The following is a 16287-nucleotide window of genomic DNA, read 5'->3' on the forward strand; positions in this document are numbered from 1 at the left end:
AAAAAGACTGGATATATGTATATGTATAACAGATTCACTTTGCTGTACCCCTGAAACTAATACATCATTGTAAATCAACTATACCCCAATAAAAATTAAATATATATATATCTCACACAATTTCATTTCCAAAATTGTTTCTTTCTACTTATTAATTCAAAAGCATTAGCTAAAAAATTTCAAAGCATTTGTCATTTGGAAATTTAGAGATTTTATTCTTTTATAGTTTTTATTATAGCATTAAATTAGTTAGGTACTTCTGTGTTTCTTGAGAAATTTCCAACATTAGGGGAAAATATTTCAATTAAAAATTCTAAAGCTCATGTTTAGATTGTGTTTAATTTTGAGGTTTGAGAGGGCTAAATAAATGACATCTTGCTCTCTTAAGTCTAAGCCAGCTGAGAAAGGCAGTGAAAATCAACATAATATCTTTATTATTGACAAATAACATTGGACAGTGTGGCTTATATTTGAAGGCAATAGGATTTCTTAATCCTGAAATCCTAAATTAAACAAGTTTATCTACTCTATCACAGGTAGAGCTAGACTGGGACAAGTGTACCTACTTGAATGGCCTGCTCTTGTAAAATGTATGGCATAGAGTAGAATGTGTGCTTCTTCTGGTACCCAAGAGGAGGAGTAAGGAAGGGGCTGAACTATATGTCCCCTGTTACTCCTTTCATATTCAACAATCCCATTAAGTCATTGCTGTTTCTCTAAGAAAGCAGAGAGAAGTTAAGAATGTTCCGTGTTCATAGAAGGAAGCATCAGGTATGAGAAAGGGAGGTTATATTCAGCTTCTAATCCAGTTGGTAATATAGAATTATTACAGAAGAGTTTTATTGCAAATTTTAGTTAAAATGATTAAATATTCCTTATACACAGTGATGTAGTCTCCTAAGTCCCCACAGAAGTTGCTTTAACTATAAACTGAAAGTAACAGAGTATATTGTTTGTCTTGTTTGTTTATATATTGTTTGTATATGTTTGTTTAACATAAGAGTATGTTGTTTGTCTATACCAAACAACAATGTTCAGTTTTTTTGTATAGACAGTGATATAATTTTGTTACATTTGGGTTCAAAGAGAAGAAAGAAAGAAATATTGCACCTGTGAGTGAATATTAGGTGCTTCATATGTCCGGACACTGTGATAGATATTTGAAAACATTATATTTGGAGAAATTATTGTTATATTAAAATTAGCCAGGAGGGTTAGGTATAGTCTAAGCGAAGTGTCTGATGAAGGTGATAAATTGGTTAAACTCCAATATTTATTTCTAAATATAGAATATGTTCATATTATGAAAGTATATATCACATATTCTTATAGAGTTGTTTTGATTCATGTATAATTCCAGTAACATATGTCTATTATTTATGTATGTTATCAAGTAGATTAGATAATTCCCTATATTTTATCTGGGTGTCTAGATATATATATATTGCAAATAATGAGAAAATGATGAAATGAAAAGATTTAAATAGACTTTTGTGTGCTATGCTTTATTCCAACAATATTGAAGTATCACAAGCCTTATATATAATAATCATTAGGTTTATCAAACATTTCTGAGGTTGGGAATGTTATTTCTTCATGCTTCAGTTTTATCACCTAGGGATAATAATAGTACCTTTTTCCTAAAGTTGTTATGAAGATTAAATGAGATTATTATCTCATTTAATGCTTTGTGAAGCATTTAAAATAGTGCTTGGCAGGGAGATCAGCTCGGTGCTTTGTGACCGCCTGGAGGGGTGGGATAGGGAGGGTGGGAGGGAGGGGGATGCAAGAGGGAAGAGATATGGGAACATATGTATATGTATAACTGATTCACTTTGTTATAAAGCAGAAACTAATACACCATTGTAAAGCTGGTATACTTTATACTCCAATAAAGATGTATTAAAAAAATAATAAAATAAAATAGTGCTTGGCACATAGGAAATACCGAATAAATGTTTGTTTAAAAAGAACAACAGAGAAAATCATGAATGTTCTGTATATATGCATCATTGGAAATGTAATATTCAGAAAAGAATGTAACTTGTAGGAAAGTATATACATTTTCATGATGTATTACAAAGAGGGTTATTTCAGTAGTCTAGAATGCTGGTGCATTTTCTTTTAGGCTACTAGGGAAATGTTAGATTCCAAGATATGACCACAGGGTGGTGTAGTTGCTATTCTCAGTCCTTTGGGGTATGAAAAATTTGTCCATGAAAGCAATTACATTTTGGAGATTTTGAGGATGACTCCTGATGAGTCCAGAGAGCGGAAGAAATTTTGCTTTCATCAAAATTGTGTTATCAGCTATGATATAGAAATATTTATGGAAAAAGATATAGAAATGCAACTCTGTGGAAAAAATGCTGCCAAAATTCATACCTATTAGAAAAAGGATAATGAAGTGAGATCACTAGAACTGGGCAAGAAACCTTCAAATTACCTCATTTAGCTCCTTTTTAAAAATTTATATTTTATTTTTTAATTGAGGTATAGTTTCCTTACAGTATTATATAAGTTTCAGGTATACAACATAGAGATTCACAAATTTTAAAGGTTATACTCCATTTATAGTTATTATAAAATATTGGGTATATTCTCTGTGCTGTACAATATATTCTTGTAGCTTATTTATTTTATACATAGTAGTTTGTGCCTTCTAATCAGCTACCTTTATCTTGCCCTGAAAAATTTCCTGAAAATTTCTCTAGTTCTTTACTTTCATAATTTTTCCTCTCTATTTTTTCTTTTTTTTTTTGGAGGGGAATGAAGCTGGTGGATAGGAAAAGCGGATATTTTTATAGTTGATAGAGAAAATATGAAAGCATAAAAGAGAATGCCCTTTGGCTGTTAGGCTGTTGGAATGAACCTCAGATTAAGATTTTTTTGCCACCAGGAATAGAGATTTTTCTCTGGAGAATTCTCAAGTTTTGGTCAAATAGGGAGTTGAGATGTCTTACTTGTTTTCATAGCAGCTCTATGAAGACAAAGAGGGGCAGATACCACTTTCATCTTAAATGGGAAAATAAAGTGACAAAGAAGATAAGTGAAATTTATTCAAAGTTATCTAATCAATACTAAATTTGGGGGTAACTTCTAGTTTATTTCAGTGATATTTCTTCTAGTTGTACTTTAATTAAAATGACATTTAATGATGACTTTATTCATTTTTGTTGTTCAATATAGAAAATACGGACATCTTTATTGGAAACACCTGAAACTAGTTGTTGGAAACTTGATTCTAAAGCAGCTCCTTCACAAAATAAATCTGGAAACTTCCCATCAGCTGATCACGGCAAATCAAAAGATAAAAGAGACTGTCTGTGGACATCTGCCAAAAATACTTTATCTACACCATTACCAAAGGTTTGTTGCTAAAATTCTAAGAAAGTAGTAATTTTTTTAATAAAAAAGAAGTCTCTGTTATCACATACCATATATCTGGTATCACACACATAGACATGAAGCCATTTTCTTTAAAGTTTCAATTATTTGTTATACCAGCACGAAATGGTTTCATTTTTTTTTAATCTATCACTGTTCACAACTTAATGACATCTTGGGCAAATTTTATCACTTTCTGGTATTCACCAGTGCATAGGACCCTGATGTACAAAATCTGGTTTTGACTTGCATTTTCCAGTATGACCTCAGTTACCTCCCTTTGCTGTTTACTCCTCATCATCTTGCTGCTGGAGTCTTTTACTTAGCAGTCAGCCCTGTGGAGCAGGTGCCACTAACAAAGTAGCTCATTGCTAGCTATCTTCGACATGTCCACTTAATCCATGGGGAATTCATTCAACCTTTCAATGCTAAATGGTGGTGCATAATGCTCTACTTCTGACTCCCCCTTTCCCGCTCTCTGCCATCTATCTCTCTCTAATTTCTTTTTACTTTGCTCAGGGAGACACAAAGACAGATAAACAAATTTTCTGCCTAGGTTTATATCCACTTAGGGAATGAGATGCCAGTATCCCCTTCTTATAAGGCTGCTTTTTAAAGTTATATCCTCACTTGTCTTGGGAGTCGCGGGGAAGAGTATTTCAACCTGTCTTTACCCCCTAAGTGGAAATTTTGTGCTTTAACCTCCCAGTTTCCTTAAAATAACTGGGGATAAGAGAGGTATTTGGTGATTGCTGGGCCTGTTCTACCACCTTTTAATAAGCCTTAGAGAAGGAGCTGGCCTTAATTATAGGTAGCTTTCTTTAGAGTATGTGTTACTGGCACTTTCCCCCAGCTTTGTGCTTTAGTTGACAATTCCAGAGCAAAAGAAAGAGTTCCACTCATATCCTGTTATATATACAATATTATGCACCTCGTGGAATTTATGAAAATTAGTAAAGTACATAGCTTAGCGAGGCTTTTTTAAAAAAGATATATTGTTTTTATTTTATTTTTATCATATTTTTAAAAAAAGAATAGTTTCTTTTTTAGCAAGCCTTTTATATAAAATTATTTTGTTGTATTTACTATTCTGTTATTCAAAATATGAAATGATCTCTGTTGAAGAATGACCTTACTTAAAAAAATTTTATTGAAATATATGCAAGAAAAATGCACAGATCATAATTATACAACTTGATGAATCTTTACAAACCAAACTTAACCTTATTACTAGCACTCAGATTAAAAGAGACTATTACTATCACTTCAGAATAGTTGATTGTTTCCCCTTCCAGTCACTAGCCCTTCCTCCAAGTCCAACTGCTGTCCCAAATTCTAGTATTAGATGTACCTGTTTTTGCATTTTCTATAATTAGAATCATATTCTTTTTGTTTTGACATTTTCCACTTAACATTATGTTTATGAGATTCATCCACACTGTTGCTTGAAGTTGCTTTATTTTTATTTGGTATTTCATGGTGTGACTGTACCACAGCTTATTTATCCCTTGTAATGTTAATGGACATTTGGTTAGCTTCCAGAGTGGACTTTTATGAATAGCATTGCTATAAAAATGTATTGCTTGACATGTACGCATCTTGGTAGGGTATGTCCATAGAAGTGAAATTGCTGGGTTACAGGGTTATGCATAATACATTCCATGTTAACAGATACAGCCTGAGCTGTTTTTACTCTGATACAAAATGTGTGTGTGTCTTTTCCCACACCAGCCAATTCTCCAGTTCTCCAGACATCAACTAGGCATCCTACAATTTGATTCAATTCTGACACTGTAGTTAATGTAGTTAATGTAGACCCCACAGGTTAAGGGCTCAGTCCCACAAGGCTTCCATTTTAGACACCGTCCTGGCTTGCCACTTGTACTACTGACCAACTGGCTATAAATTGGGGGTTCCCACAACCCCCTTCTCAGGTTTAATACTTTGCTAGAATGACTCACAGAACTCAGGAAATTACTTTACTTGCTATTACCAGTTTTTATAAAGGACACAATTTGGGAACAGCCAAATAGAAAAAATGCATAGGGCACAAGGTATGGGGAAAGGGGCACAGAAGCTTCCATGCCTCTCCGGGAGTGCTACCCTCCCAACACCTCCATGTGTCTACCAACCTGGAAGCTCTCTGAACCTCATTGTTTAGGGGTTTTATGGAGGTTTCATTACATGGCATGATTTGTTAAATCATTGGCCATTGGTGATTAACTCAGTCTTTAACCCATCTCCCCTCCTAGGAGTTCAGGGGGTGGGGTGAAAGGTTCCAAACTTCTAATCATGCCTTGGTCTTCCTGGCAACTAGCACCCCCTACCCCTACCTGAAGCACCCCCTACCACCAGTTATTTTATTAGCATAAACTCAGGTAAGTTGAAAGGAGCTCATTATGAATAACAAAAAACTCTCCTATCAACATCACTGGGGACAAAGACCAAATATTATACCAAAAGATGCCTCCTGTCAACCCTGTCACTCAGGAAATTACAAGGGTTTTAGAAGTTGTGTCAGGAACCAAGGACAAAGACCAAATATATATATATATATATATTTCTTATTGTATCACACTGCCAGTCATGTTTTAAAAAAAATTATTGTACCAATATATTGTACCAAATTATTGTACATTCTGGCTACCAGTGAATGAGAGTTCTGATTGCTGTGCATCCTTGTCACCACATGGTATTTGTCATCTTTTTATTTTGGCTATTCTGGTGGTGTGGTGACCTTTTTATTTCAAATGAAGTTTTATTTTGCAATTAATTTTAGATCTATGGAAAAGTTACAAACATAATACAGAGAATCCCTTTATATTCCTCACCCAGTTTTCACCATTGTTAACATCTTACATTACCATGTACATTTGTCAAAACTAAGAATCATTCATTGGTACATTACTATTAACTAGACTTCAGACTTGATTTGGATTTCACAGTTTTTCCGTTAATGTCCTCTTTCTTTTCCAGGATCCAACTCAGGGTACCATACTGTATTTAATTGTCATGTCTTCATCATAATTTTTAATGTAGACATTTATAGCTATAAAATTCTCTCTAAGCACTGATTTCACTGTATCCCATAAGTCTGTTGTATTTTCCTTTTCATTATCTCAAAGTACTTTCTAATTTCCCTTGTGATTTATTTTTTGACCCATTGGTTATTTAGGAATGCATTGTATTTCCAAATTTGTGATTTTGCTAAGTATCCATCTAGCTGGTTTATAGTGTTGTTCAAGTATTATATTTCCTTGCTGATCTTATGTCTGGTTGTTCTTTTCATTATTCAAAGTGGAATATGGAAGTCTCCTACTATTACTGTTGAATAATCTAATTTTCCCAGTTTTTGGTTCATGTGTTGGGGGCTATATTGTTAGCTGCATGTATACTTCATACCAATTATCTTTTCTTGATGGATTGATTCTTTTACCTTTATAAAATGTTCCTTTTGTCACTACTAATCTTTTTTTAAAGTATATTTTATCTGATATTAGCTCTTTTGTTTACCATTTGCATGGTATATCTTTTATCACCCTTTTACTGCCAACCTATTCATGTTATGGAATCTAAATTGTGTCTTTTGTGGACATCATATAGTTGGATCATGCTTTTTTCCATCATTCATTTGGACAATCTCTGCATTTTGATTGGAATGTTTAATCGACTTATATTTAATGTAATTACTAATAATGTAGAACTTAGGTCCACCATTTTGTTCTTTGTTTTCTATATGTCTTATGTCTTTTTATTCCTGTACCTTTCCATTACTGTCTTATTTTGTGATAAATAGGTATTACCTAGTATACCACTTTAATCCTTTTGGTTTTTACTATACTTTTGGAATAATTTTCTTAGTGATTAGCTGAAAAGTACAGTTAACACCTTAACTTAAGTTTAGTTTGAATTAATGTCAGTGTAATTTCAATGGTATATAAAAACTTTGCCCCAGTATATCTTTGTTCCCTCTTTCTCTTTTGTGCTATCATTGTCACATAAGTCACATATTTATACATTTTAAGCCCATTGATACAGTATTATTGCTTTATATATCTGTGTCTAAAATCAGATAGGAAAAACAGAGTTACAAACAAAAATATATTTATACTATCTTTTATGATTACCTATGCAGTGTCCTTTTCTGGTGCTCTTTATTTCTTCATATGAATTTGAGTCTTGTGTTCTTTCATTTCAGCCTGAAGGACTGCCTTTAGTATTTCTTGTGGGGAAGGTCTGCTTGTGACAAATTCTCTCAATTTTTGTTTATCTAGGAATATCTTAATTTCTCCTTCATTTTTGAAGGACACTTTTACTGGATATAGAATTATTTGGTAATGGTTCCTTTTAGCATTTGGATATGTCAATCTTTTATGGACTCCCTGGTTTCTGATGAGAAACCAGCCGTTAATATTATTGAAGATACCTTGTATATGGTGAGTCCCTTGTCTCTTGCTACTTTCAAGTTTCTCTTTGTTTTTTGACATTTTGGTTATGATGTGTCTAGGTGTGGATCTCTTTGATTTTATCTTCCTTGGAGCTTGTTGAGCCTCTTGGATGTATAGATTAATGTTTACATCAAATTTGGGAGGTTTTCAGTCATTATTTTTTCAAATATTATTTCTGCCCTTTCTCTCTCTGCTCTCATTCTTTTTTTATTTTTATATTTATTTTTTGGGGGGCTGTGCCATGTGGCTTGCAGGATGTTAGTTCCCCAACCAGGGATTGAACCCAGGCCACTTGCACTGGAAGCACAGAGTCCTAACCATTGGACCACCAGGGAATTCCCTCCGCTCTCATTCCCATTATGTGTATGTTGGTATGGTTGATAGTGCCCCACAAGTCTCTGAGGCTTTTTTCATTTTTCTTTTTTCTTCTTTCTGTTACTCAGATTGGATAATATCAGTTGAACTATCTTCAGGTTCATGGATTCTTTCCTCTACCTGCTCAAATCTGAGGTTGAGCCTCTTCAGTGATTTTGCATTTCAGTTATTGTACTTTTCAACTCCAGAATTTCTATTTGGTTCTTTTAAAAATAATTTCTATCCATCTATTGATGTTCCATTTGGTTTGACGCTGTCTTTATACCTTCCTTTAGTTCTTTGGACATGGTTTTTCTTATCTCTTACTATAATAAGACTATAAGATTACTATAATATGTTCACTTTGAACATGTTTAAAATAGTTGGTTTAAAGTCTTTGTCTAGGAAGTCCAATAACTAGGTTTCCTTAGGGATAGTTTCTGTTGATTGCTTCCTCACACATGTATGGGCCATTATTTCTTATTTGCACAGCTTATATTTTTCTCTTGAAATCTGAACATTAAAAATAATGTAAGTGACGAATCTGGATATCAGATTCTCCCTTCTCCTCAAGGTTTGTTGTTTCTGCTTGTCATAGTTTTTATTGTTTGTTTAGTGATTTTTCTAAATTAATTCTGTAAAGTTTGTATTCTTTGAGTGCCACTAAAGTCTCTACTGGTTAGCTTAATGTTCAGCTAATGTTTTAATAGAGATTTCCTTAAATACCTGGATCAATAAATTTCACAATCTTTGCCAAAAGACTATTAAGTTAGTGTTAAGGCATGCTTTCAACACTCAGCCAGACAGTAGAAACCTCTGCCTTAGCCTTCAGTTTCTGCTTTTGCAGACCTTCAAGATGAGCCACAGGTAAGAGCTTAGGGCCTTCTCATGTCTTTCCTGTGCTTACAGCCCTGTCTGTGAGCATGGCTTTCTGTACTTCCAGGAATATTTCGGAGTTTTTCAAAGCCCCTTATGGACATCTTATTTCCTAGCTGTCCTTTTAAGGTTTTTGGTTAGTCTGTCATTCACCCAAATGTTAATCATTGCCTCAGGGAGCTGCAAAGTTAAAACACTTGTCTTTAATTGTTTTTGACAAATATTCCCTACCCTACACACATCAAGGAGAAAGCTTTTTTTTTTTTAACTGAGTGAGCTCTGAGTTGGATCAAATACCAACAGTCCTGTAAATGAAATCATCCAGAGAACCACTAGGCAGGTCAAATAATGACAACTTTTTGGGAATAAAACTTTGAAAGAGCTCCCAGTTCTGTTTTGCTGTGTCCAGTGGCTGCCAGGCTGGACCAGGAATGTGGGCTGTTACTTTTTAAGGGTACTACAGAGCTAGAGAGCAGGGGATGAGATGAGGAAAAGTTAAGATACTGCTAATTTTGCTCTTCTTACAGAAGTTCAGCCATTAACAACAACAAAAAACTCTCCAGGTTGTTGCAAGCTTTCTGTTAATTTCCATAGTTCTAAACAAGCTGATTCTGACCACCTTTACCAGCATTTTTGTTGCTTTGTGGAAGAGCATATTTTTGGAGCTCCTTATTCTGCCATTTTTGCTGATATCAGTGCCCTTACTTTTTAAAGATACTTTTTAAAAATTATAAAACTTACATATTACAGGGTAATATGGAATACTAAACATTGACTAATGGAATTACTTTGTCAAGAAAACATAAGCAAACTTTTTGTCAAATAAATCAGTAAGTATTTCTATGGAGTGAGAAAAAATTTCAGGTCTTGGGTCTTAATCATTGTTAGAAAAATTAAAGTCTCTCTTAAGATTGTTGACTGCTGAAGCTGGAGTGCCTCTTTTCTCTCTCTTTCTCTGCCCCTCCCTCTCTTTCTCCTTCTCTCTCCCCCATGATTTTTTTCAAAAACTTCTGAATTAAATTCTTATCCAAAATTTCTACTTCATATACATGTCAATAATAATGGAGAGTTATTATTGATTGCTGAAACCTCAACTTGCGTTTATTAGTAATATATGTTTTATTTGATGGGATAATGTATTGTTTTTCTTTTTGAATAGGCATATACTGTGAAGACACCAATGAAACTAAAAATTCAGCAAAGAGAAAACAAGAATGTACCCACTGAAGAAAGTAATAAAAAGAGAAAAATGGTCTTCGATTTTGATATTAATTCAGATAGTTCAGAAACTACTGATCTTTTGGTAAACTTATTACAAATAATCAGCATTTATTATTTGTTTACATTATTATATTTCTATATTATTTCTTGATGTATATGTATAATATATATGCATAGTATCTATTATTGCAATACTGAAAAAAAGTAGAACTCTACTATAACACAGAACCCTCTACTTTTGCAGCATTTTAAAGAAATTAGGGTTAAAAAATCGCCATAAACTTCAGAAAACAATGACATTTTGAAATACTTGATATAACATAGTTGTCATATGAGAGGACTAACCCTCTTGTTTTCCAGAAGTGTTATTTCTTTTCCTTTTTTTTTTTTTTAAAGAAAGGCTAGGTGAATATCTTTAATCTTGCTGCAGCCAAATTTGTTATTCAAGACCCGTCTTGATTTTGCATATTATACATGTTCTTTTATTTTATACCACTTATTGGTTGAAATTTATATCAAGGTATTGGTTGAAAACTATTACATTTCTATGATTCGTAATGGGTTAATGTGTTAAAGATGACATGTTTAAAGAGGATAGTTCCCCTAGCAGTTTGTATCACCGATTACTCCCTACTATGAGTATATTAACACATATCAGTATTTTCTTAAGGCATAATAATGATTTATTGAGAATAATTAAACTTATACTCATTTGATTTAAAAGCAGATAAACCTTATTACACGAAATGGAGCAATTTACCAAAGATTCTTAATTACAAAATTCCAGCTAAAGTCATTTGTTTCATTATTCCAACTCATAGCTTTGAGATCCTTCAAGCTTTTATACTGTTTTGGGATCCTCTACTTTCATTTGTTCTGGAATAATGAGTAGCTGAAGTCTTAAAATTGTAATTATTGAAGTTAACTTATAGAAAATCCCTACTCTAGTATCTCTTTATTTTGTAGATAATGATTAGCATTTTAATGATTAAAATGTGAACCAGGCACTATTGTAAAGACTTTACACAGATTACTTCAGTTATTTCTTGAAACAATCTCATGCTTTAGAAGTAGAGACAGGGTTGTTATTCTCATTTTACAGATGAGGAAACTGAATCACACTGTTATGTTGCCTAAGGTCACATAACTAGTAAGGCATGGAGCCAAAATTTGAACACCAACAGTCTAGCTCCATAGCCTATGTATGTCATTGTACATAATAACTGCCAGTTCAAACTGAAGTCCAGATATTAAAAGAATGTAATGAGAATTATTAGAAAGAGCATGAGCTATGGAATTAGATATTCTAGGACTAGAATTCATACTGTTTTTCTAGTAGTGTGAATTTAGGCTAGTTTCTTAGCTTATCTGAGATTCAGAATGATTCATGATTTCATTTCATTTTTAAAAGAAGCATCACAACTTTGTAACACAATAAACATACGACGGTATTTTATTTATTTTTATTTTATTTATTACAGTTTAAACTAGTCTAAAGATATTTCATAGTGGGCTTTATTTGTTATAATTATCACTTGAAGTTAGTTATTTTTGTAATTTTCTTAGCTGTTGCATTTAAATTTTGGTGAACATTCAAATTATTATAAAAAGTAAGATTTAAAAATGTATTGTCTAGAATGACCTTAGAGAAGATAGTGGAGTAGGAAGTGCCAGGAACCCATTTCTCCACCTAGACAACAATGGTACTGGTAGAAACTGTCTGAAGTAATTTATTTTGGAACTCTAAAGACTATTTGAATGCTTGCAACTTCCAGAGGGAAACTTGGCTGGTAAGTTATGGTTAATTTTGGTCAATTTCAGCCTTAAAAGTGGTAATGGCTACCTATCACTCAACCTATAACCATGTGGTAGGGCCATGCTCATGTCTTGCTGGAACCAGTGTGAACAATAAGGACCTTGTCCTCCGAAGATCAAGGTTCAGTGTTTTGACTGCTGATTCTGATCACTGAGGTACAGGTACAGAGTCTGGCTGCCATTGTTTCAAACCTCACTGGCTGAAGTGTCTTCCAGAAGATTTGTCTTCCAGAAGAACAAACTGCACTTTTATCTCTCTCTTTTTTTCCCTCTTTGGAGAGCCAGATGTTCAAGCATTAGAACATTCAAAATCAATCACATTTACAGGGCATTTAGAAAGCCATGCCCAGGGAAAGACACAGGCTCAGAAAAAGAACCAGGAAGATCTCAAATTTTCACCACAGACTTATCCAATGCACAGAGACATTTTTAATAGTAAAACAAAAAGCAAAACAAATCTAAATAAAAGTAAACCCTGGGGAAGGGGAAGAATCTAATTTGCAGATGTATCAAATTATAAGATTAAAGTGGCTAGTTTTCAACAACAACAACCACAAAATCACAAGGCATATGAAGAAAAGGTAAGTATAGCCTATCAAAGGAACAAAACAAATCAACAGAAAATGTCCAGAGGAAGCTCAGATATTGGACTTACTAGACAAAGACTTTAAAAACAACCATCTTAAAGATGTTCAAAGAGCTAAAGGAAGACATAGACAAAAACAGAAAAGTGTATGAATAAAATGAGAATAGCAATAAAGAGATAGAAATTATAAAAGGAACCAAGAAGAAATCTTGGAATTGACAGTACAGTAATTGAAATGAAAAGTGTATTAGAGGGATTCAAAAGCAGATATAAGTAAGCAAAAGAAAGAATTGGTAAACTTGAAGATAGGACAATAAACTATTGAGTATAAGCACAGAAAAAAAGGAATGAAGAAAAGTGAACAGAGCCTCAGAAACTTGTGGGACACCATCAAAAAATCAATATATTAATTGTGGGAGTCCCAGAAAGAGAAGAGAGAAAGGGGAAGAAAGAATGTTTGAAGAAATGGCTGAAAACTTTTCAGATTTTGATGAAGTAAATGAATCTACAAATCCAAGAACCTCAATGAATTCTAAGTGGATAGATTCAAATAGACTCACATCAAAACACATTATAATCAAACTGTTGAAAGACAGAGAGAATCTTTTTTTTAAATACATAATATATTTGTTCCCCTGTGCTATATAGTAGGTTCTTGTTGGTTATCCTTTTTAAGTATAGCAGTATGTACATGTCAATAGGAAACTCCCTAACTATCCCTTCCCTCCATCCTTCCCCACCTGATAAACATAAGTTCATTCAAAAGACAGAGAGAATCTTGAAAGCAGCAAGAGAGAATCAACTCATCATATATGTTACCCTCAATAAGATTATCAGCTGATTTCTCTTTAGAAACCTTGGAACCAGAAGTCAGTAGGTTTACATATTCAAAGTGCTGAAAGACAAACATTGTCAGCTAAGCATTTGCTATCTAGCAAAACTGTCCTTCAAAAATGTAGTGAAATTAAGACATTTCCAGATAAACAAAAGCTGAGGGAGTTGTCACTAGACCTTCTCTTCAAGAAATGCTGAAGGGAGTTGTTCAGGTTGAAATGAAAGTATGCTAGACAAAGAAATAAGAGATCTCTGATAAAGTTAAATACATTGGAAATTATAAAAGCTGAAATGATTGTAATTTTGGTTTCTAACTTCACTTTTTATCCTCTACATAATTTAAAAGACAAATGCTTAATTAATCTATGTTGTTGGGCACACAATATATAAAGATGTAATTTTTGACATCAGTAACAGAAGGAGAATGGAGCTGTATAAGAGCAGTTTGTGTAGGCTATTGAAGTGAAGTTGGTATAAATTCAAATTAGTCACTATAATGTTTGGTCATTAAATGTAATCCCCATGGTAAACACAAAAATTATCTATAGAATACACACAAAAGGAAATGGGAAGGGAATCAAAACATTTTACTACCATCACCTAAACACAAGAGAAGAGAGTAATGGAGGAAATGAGTGACCAAAAACAAACAAACAAAACACCTATAAAGCATATAGAAAATGAATATCAAAAAAGGCAAAAGTTAGTCTCTCCTTATCAGTAGTTACTTAAATGTAAACAGATTATACACTCTAGTAAACAAAAAGAGACTCATGTTAGCTTTAAATTGGTTAAATGTGAAAGGATGGAAAAAGATGTGCAAATAGTAACCAAAAAGGAGGTGGGATGGCTATACTAATATCTGACAAAATAGACTTTAAATCAAAAAGTACAAGAAACAAATAAGGACATTATATATTAATAAAAGATTCAATACAGTGGGAACTTATGAGAGTTTTAATCATTTACACATCTAATAACAAACCCTTAAAATATATGAAGTAAAGCTAATGCAAAGAGATGAAGTTAGAAATCAATAAGAGAAGGAAAATTAGAAAATTCACAAACTTGTGGAAATTAACACACTTCTAACCAACCAATGAATCAGAGAAGAAATCACAAGGGAAATTTGACTTAGAGATGTATGAAAATGAAAAACACAATACACCAAAACTTACGTAAGACAGATAAAACAGTGCTCTAAGGGAAATGTAATAGCTGTAAATTCCTACATTGAAAAAGAAAGAAATCAATAAACTAACTTTATACCTTAAGGAACTAGAAAAAGAAGATCAAACTAAACCCAAAGCTGACAGAGGAAGGAAATAATAAGGTTAGAGTGGAGATAAACAAATTAGAGAAAAGGAAACAGCAGAAAATCAATGAAGCCAAAATTTGTTTCTTTGAAAAGATCAATTAAATTGACAAACCTTTAGCTAGACTGACAAAAGCAAATACCTAAAGTCAGAAATATAATTGGAGATGTTATTACCAACATTTTAGAGATAGATAATACTGTGAATAATTATATGACAACAAATTAGATAACCTAGAAGAAATATACAAATAGAAAAACTACTTGAAATACACAAATTACCTAAATCTGCTCAAGAAGAAACAGAAAACCTTATCAGAGCTGAGTTAGTAATCCAAAACTCCCAACAAAGAAAAGTCCTCGACCAGATAGCTTTATCGATGGATTCTACCAAATATTTAAAGACTTAACACCAATCCTTCTCAAAGTCTTCCAGAAAATTGAAGGGAGAACACTTTGTAACTCATTCAATAAGGCCAGCATTACCTTGATACCAAAGCCAGATGAAGACATCACAAGAAAGGAAAATTGTAGACCATTATTCTTTCTGAACGTAGATAGAAAAATCCTCAACAAAATATTAGCAAATCAAATCCAGCAGCATAGTAAATGGATCATTTACCATGACCAATGAGACTTATCCAAGAAATGCCAGAGTGGTTCAATATAAGAAAATCAATATAATACACCACATTAATAGAACGAAGGAAAAAAAATTGCAAATAATCGTCTCAATTGACATTATAAAAATTCATAAAGCTAGGACAGAGGGAAAATTCCTCAACATGATAAAGGGTATAAATGAAAACCAAAGCTAACATCATACTCAATGGTGAAAGACTGGAAAGCTTTCCCCCTAAGATTAAGAATAAAACAAGGATGCCCATTTTCACCAATGTTAGTCAGCTTTGTACTGGAAGTTCTAGCCATGGCTTTTAACTATTAGACAAATACAAAAAACAAAAATAAAAGGCATGCAAATGTAAAAAAGAGGTAAAACTGCCTCTAATTTGCAGGTGACATGATCATATCTATACATGGAAAATCACAAAGCCTAAACAAGAAAGCTTCTAGACCTAATAGATAAATTCAGCAATGTTGAAAGGTATAAGATCAACATATGAAAATCAGTTATGTTTCTATACACCAACAATGAATAATCCAAAAAGGAAATTACGAAAACAATTTTATTTACTATACCATTAAAAAGAATTAAATACTTAAGAACAAATCTAGCCAAGAAAGTAAAATACTCATACACTGAAAATTACAAAACATTGCTGAAAGACTTTAAAATAAAGAAAAAAAATTCTGTGTTCATGGATAGGAAGACTTAACATTGTTAAGATGTCAATACTACCAAAAACAGTGTACATATTTAACATGTTCCCTATTAAATTTCCAACAGCTTTTTTGGCAGAAATGGAAAATTCGATACATTTATACAGATT

General features: G+C 32.9%; 1 protein-coding gene across 2 annotated transcripts in view; it reads left to right on the forward strand.

Moving 5' to 3' along the window:
• SYCP1 (synaptonemal complex protein 1) overlaps positions 1-16287 on the forward strand; it is a 134526-nt gene that overhangs the window by 116125 nt on the left and 2114 nt on the right. For both annotated transcript variants that reach the window (XM_024764897.1, XM_024764898.1), the window contains 2 exons: positions 3190-3369; positions 10225-10368. In XM_024764897.1, coding sequence (XP_024620665.1) covers positions 3190-3369; positions 10225-10368 — 324 coding nt within the window. The remainder of the gene's footprint in view (positions 1-3189; positions 3370-10224; positions 10369-16287) is intronic.

This window comes from Neophocaena asiaeorientalis, unplaced genomic scaffold (assembly GCF_003031525.2).
Source record: "Neophocaena asiaeorientalis asiaeorientalis breed wild unplaced genomic scaffold, Neophocaena_asiaeorientalis_V1.1 scaffold62, whole genome shotgun sequence".
In the NCBI taxonomy this organism is placed as follows: domain Eukaryota; kingdom Metazoa; phylum Chordata; class Mammalia; order Artiodactyla; family Phocoenidae; genus Neophocaena; species Neophocaena asiaeorientalis.